The sequence below is a fragment of the Elephantulus edwardii genome, unplaced genomic scaffold, assembly GCF_000299155.1.
Source record: "Elephantulus edwardii isolate Elephantulus edwardi_28Jun2011 unplaced genomic scaffold, EleEdw1.0 scaffold00287, whole genome shotgun sequence".
NCBI classification, from domain to species: Eukaryota; Metazoa; Chordata; class Mammalia; order Macroscelidea; family Macroscelididae; genus Elephantulus; species Elephantulus edwardii.
Window position 1 is genome coordinate 1,700,486 of NW_006400037.1, and position 5,357 is coordinate 1,705,842.

Sequence of the window (5,357 nt, forward strand, 5' to 3'; positions counted from 1 at the left end):
ACTATGAATGCAACATCATTTTTATTCTGTTTTTCATTCCTTGCATAGTATTATCTGATTCAAAGTGGTCATAGCTAGTCTATCACATCTCGCTAATGCCTAGTATGTCAATATTCATGAATTCCATTTCATTTTTAACAATTTCCAGTTTTCCAACATTCAAGCTACATACATTCCACGTACCCATTGTTAAACGATGTTTGTTACTGATTTTCCTCATTTCAACTGACTTCCCATCTGAGCTTGACCACTACACTACCATAACTATCTTCATTGTTTAGTGTTCATAGGGTTTTCAAAAGCCTTTTATTTAGGAAGTAGATGGCATATCCTGCTTCCTAGTCTTAATCTGTCTTACTCAGGGACCTGCACCAAAAACCATGAATGTTGGGAAACCTTCTGGAACCTGACACTCCAGTGGCAAGGATTTCAGTATCACAGCAACTCCAAGTAATGCAGTACAGCAAACTGACAGACAAGTGCTGCACCACTTAGAACAATGTTCTCTCCAAACATAATCAACCTCAATGACTTTTAAATACAAAGGCCTGCCCAGCAGATCCTGTTTGCTTACACAAGAGGCTTCCCACCCAAGCTGACTGTAAAGGAGAGCAGATATAGTTAATCAGCTTATACATGATTGCTAACACAATGAGAACTGCCCAAAGAGTTTACCCCTAGTTTTCAAGTAAATTACTAACACTTACCAGGATCCAACTTCACCAAGCTAAAGGCTCACTCACAGACAGGTAGGACCTGATGGACTTGTAAATATAAAGGCCACCCACCAGATTCTGTTTGCCTACCCAAGAGGCTTCCTGTCCAACCTCATGAATAGAAGGGAAAAAAAATTCTCCAATAAATTCTAGCAAACAAAATATAAAGATAATAAGACATCATGATCAAGTGATTATCATATCGAAAATACAAGGGTATTCAACATCAGAAAATCAATCAATGCAATTCACATTATTAAAACAAAGTTTAAAAAATTAATCACATGATCATTTCAATTAATGGGGGGAACAAGGAGTATGATAAAAATCAAACCTCTTTTCCTAGAAAAATTAAAAACAAAAACCACAACCACTCAGCAAAAGAAAAGAAATTCTTCAAGATAACTGAGGGCATATAGGCAAACTCACAAAGAAAATAAATTCTTCAAGATAATTAAGGGCATATAGGCAAACTCAACAGGCAACATTAGTCTCAATAAACAATGACTGAGGCTTCTCTTGGAAATAGGAATGAGATAAGGGTACCCAGTATCACCACTCTTATTTAATATTATACTGGAAGTCCTAGACAGAAGGAAGAACTATATGGTATTTGTGATGTTTAAGAGTTTGTGCTCTTGGCTGGACCATGATTCTGTGGTCAGCAGTTATGGTGTCTTTACCCATCACGAGATTTGATATAATGATATAATATCCATAATGAGATCTGCTATGAGCAGACAGGCAATTCAAAGGTAGTTTCCTCACAGAGTGTGGCTTTGGTCTATGGACAGTCTGGCAAAGCTCTATGGTTTTCTGCACAACCAGGATCCTGCATGTGGCGCATCATCATCTGAGCTCTGTTCTTTGGTCCCGGATCAGTGGCTTGACATACTAACCAGAATCCCCCATAAGCCAAGACCTTGCCATTTGACTTGCTAATTTTGGGCTTGTCAATTCCTACAGTTACATAAGTTAGGAGAAGCATAAACGATGTCTGAAACTCAAACAGGAGAACTGCTACACCCCACAAATACACAAGCCTCTTCTGGAGATAAACCTCTTTCTATTCCACTGGTTTTGTTTACGTAATTCAGCATTCAAACTGGAAAGGAAGAAGTAAAATAAGTTCTATTTGCAGATGGCAGGCATAGTGCTCTTCACAAAGCTATTGGATCTAACAGAAGAATTTGGAAAACTGGCAGAGTAGTACAAGATCCACATTCAAGTCAGCTGTATTCCTTTATACTAATAAGGAACACATAAAGAAATCAAGTACAGTAGCATCCCGTAAAGTATAAAATATCTAGAAAGAAACCTAACCAGAGATGGAAAAAAATCTACACAAGAAAATTTGTAAAATGCTACTGTAAGAAACTAAAAACTAGGAGAGCACTACCTAAATGGAAGAACATTTTACATTACTGGAAAATTGAAAACTAAAAAAAGAAACTAAAACCAAAAATCTTGGCATAGCTATAGGGAAACTGGAACCCTTATGCACTGCTAGTTGTTGTTTTATGTATAATAAAGTCAAGTATGACTCATAGCAACCCTATGAACAGATCTGAACCCTGTCCTATCCTATGCCATCATCATGTGATATACTTGCGCCCACTGCCACAGCTACTGTGTCAATCAATCTTAATGAGTCTTCCTCTCAAGGAGCTGCAAAGACAATGCATGCTGTCTGAATCCACAAATTGCTTTGTGACAAGAAAAAAAAGTAATGACACAACCAAAACAGAAGGAATGAGAATGACACATTTGAAAAATGTAATCTAAAATCAGTGAAAAATCTATGTAGAAATTGTTGTATAAAACTAAGTTAACTTGTAAACTTTCATCTTAAATACCATAAAGTAGTACTGTTAGAAATTAGTAATGGGACAAGAAAAACTTTCAAAAGAAAACCAAACTGTGACAAAATTTTAACAACAAATGACAATATTTTTAACAACAAAAAAGACTTTATTGAATTACAAATTTAAAAATGGATCACTTAATTTAAAAATGAACCTATCTTATGCTTCATAAACGCCTCCCAAATTCCTTCCACAATGCAATAAGTTTTTTCTAAAATGACTAAAACAATAGGTTAATCAGTGAATTAACAGAACAGATGTGGGTAGCTACCAATGGCCAATTGGTACAGATGGTGCTTAACATGGACTTTAAAATATTGTTTTGTTTATTACATCAAATTAATTTACTGTAAAAAAATGGCAGGAAGTGTAAGAAGTAGTACAAAGCATGTACTGAGGTCATTCTATATGCATTTGACAGAAAGCAGATGCAGCAAAAGTAGTCTATTAGATGTGCTAGAGAGCAAGTGTACACAAAGGAACCAAAGTAACATCACTAGTTCCTATTCCTAACAGAATAAATGGCAAGCATCTAAACAAGAAATAAAACTTCATTTTAAGGGTTATGCCACTACTTGGTTTATAGCTCACATATCAAGTTTGTTCAAAAACCTCATTCAGTATGTAACTTGAAAAAATCAGCAAATCAAACTCAGGACAATATTGTTCTATCAACCTCCATATGGAAAGACTACAGCTTTAATGCTTCATATAGTCTTTAAGCTTAATCCTTTCAGTATGAATTTTTAAATAAAAGTCAAGTTGTGAACTGCTTACACTGTAAAATGCATTTCTTCTTCCCAGGATGTTTTCCCAAGGGGTAAAAAAATGGTTAGAAGTTTTTACTCCTTCTCTGTGCAAGGATTTAGAAAATTTCTACTGAACTACAACAGTGATCTTCTGTCAAACTAAAACTTCATAGTCAAACATGTAAGCAAACAACAAAACTAAACTGATTTCAACAAAGTCATGTTTCAAAAGTATAATCTATTTAGAACAAATAATGTACAAAAAATTATAAAAAATTATGATCACAGTTAGTTACAGATGCAAAATAAGATCTAATTATATCAAACTTATGAAAAAAAATCAAATTCCTATGCCAGTTCAAATATTATGTACAATTTAGATTAGCTAGTCAAGTATTGTCTGAATACACACCTTATTTCAGAAACCTAAAATTACATTACTTTAGTATTTGCAGGTACATGCCAATATGAAAAAAAATTAATTTCCATTTATGTACTGGAAAAAAAGTCAAGAATTTTTAGTGTGTACATTTCAGAGTGTAAAAAAGTTAAGATATATTTTCCTTTAAGAAGAAAAAAATAAATTAAAAATCAACTGCCAAAAGTTAACTTGGTAAAAGTTTAATGTTAACTTATAAAAATGAAAAACGGGGGAAATTCATTTTTTTTGAAATTACACAATTATTACATGGTCTTCTTATTGATCTGAAACTACAGAAAGCATTTAAGGAAGGATGATATGTGAAAAATAAGACTAACCCACGGGATGATGAATGCTGCTTTAAAAATCTGATTTGCGGGGAGGGGTGGGAAGGGAGAAAATTGCGGCAATGAATGAATGGAAATCCAAAACCTCTGTTAAAAAAAAAATTTAAAAAAAAAAACAACAATTAATAAACACACAAAATATCTGATTTGCAGGAAAACTAGTGGCTTTTCCTAGCTTTAAAGCTAACTATAAAATCCATTTTCTTAATGGTCCAGACATCTTGACAATTTCTTCCAATTCAGCAGAACTGTCAAAAAAAGAAGAAATATTTTGTGAGACTTCTAATGCAGACAATGGAAGTAAACTCTCATTTAAAACAATAGCAATCTTATTTTGCTGTAAAAAGGAGTCATTCTTTTAAAAAGATGATGTATTTTTCAGACATGAACTTCCTTAAATCTAAAAGGTGCTATGTCAGACTTCATGCTGTTTAGTCTGTATCTAAAGCAAATTTAGTTATCTCCATTCTTGATAATTAAAATAACCCACCATGCAAAACAATATCTAAGTGTATTACTAAAAAAAAAAAATTCAGATTTATTCAAAAGATTGTAACACCTATGAATTACACTCTTAAGGAAACGTAAAAAACCCCTCAGCTTGTAAGGACAAGAGGTAACTTGCTTCAAATCATGAGGATGCACTCCACATCAGTCATCACTCCAGTTCACAGTTCAATTTCCATTTATAACAAAATGAATACTGCCTCTAACACCTAACCCAAGTGTTTACAGTGAAAGCATATCATATTTACAGCCAATTATACCCCTATTAGGGAGCGCTGATGATATTGTCTTTAGGGAATTACACTGTTCATCAAAAGCTGCACTACTCTGATATGAATTTACCAGCACCTCTATGTGAGAAAGATGGACAATCCCCTCCTGTGCAACTTATGGACTTCCTAAAAACCCAATGGATGGTCAGCCATAAGTGGTTTCAACTTGATGGCAATGAGAGTGAGAGAGTTACACACCTATTAAGGGAGCACTCGGTCACATATGTCGGGCTTCTAACTGAAAGGCTGGTGGTTCAAATACAAAAGCTGCTATTCCAATGGAAGGTCAGTATGAGCTGAACGTGAACTTGTTGGTTTGGGGTTTTATACACTTAATTTCTGGCTGAACATTCACATTAAGACAGACTAGGAAGAAGGACTGGCCATCCACTTCTGAAATAGCAGGCCTCTGAAAACCCTATGTACAACAGAACACATTTAGATAAGAGAAAAGGCAAAGGAGGTTGAGTTTTCAAGTAT

The 5,357-nt window shown here is 34.4% G+C and overlaps 1 protein-coding gene across 1 annotated transcript in view; it reads right to left on the bottom strand.

The window, feature by feature from the left end:
* Nucleotides 1–4,241: 4,241 nt before the first annotated feature.
* TCEA1 (transcription elongation factor A (SII), 1) overlaps nucleotides 4,242–5,357 on the bottom strand; it is a 76,176-nt gene continuing 75,060 nt past the window's right edge. The window contains exon 10 of the mRNA XM_006900527.1: nucleotides 4,242–4,346. Within this exon, the coding sequence (XP_006900589.1) occupies nucleotides 4,338–4,346 (9 nt within the window). The 3' untranslated portion in view covers nucleotides 4,242–4,337. The remainder of the gene's footprint in view (nucleotides 4,347–5,357) is intronic.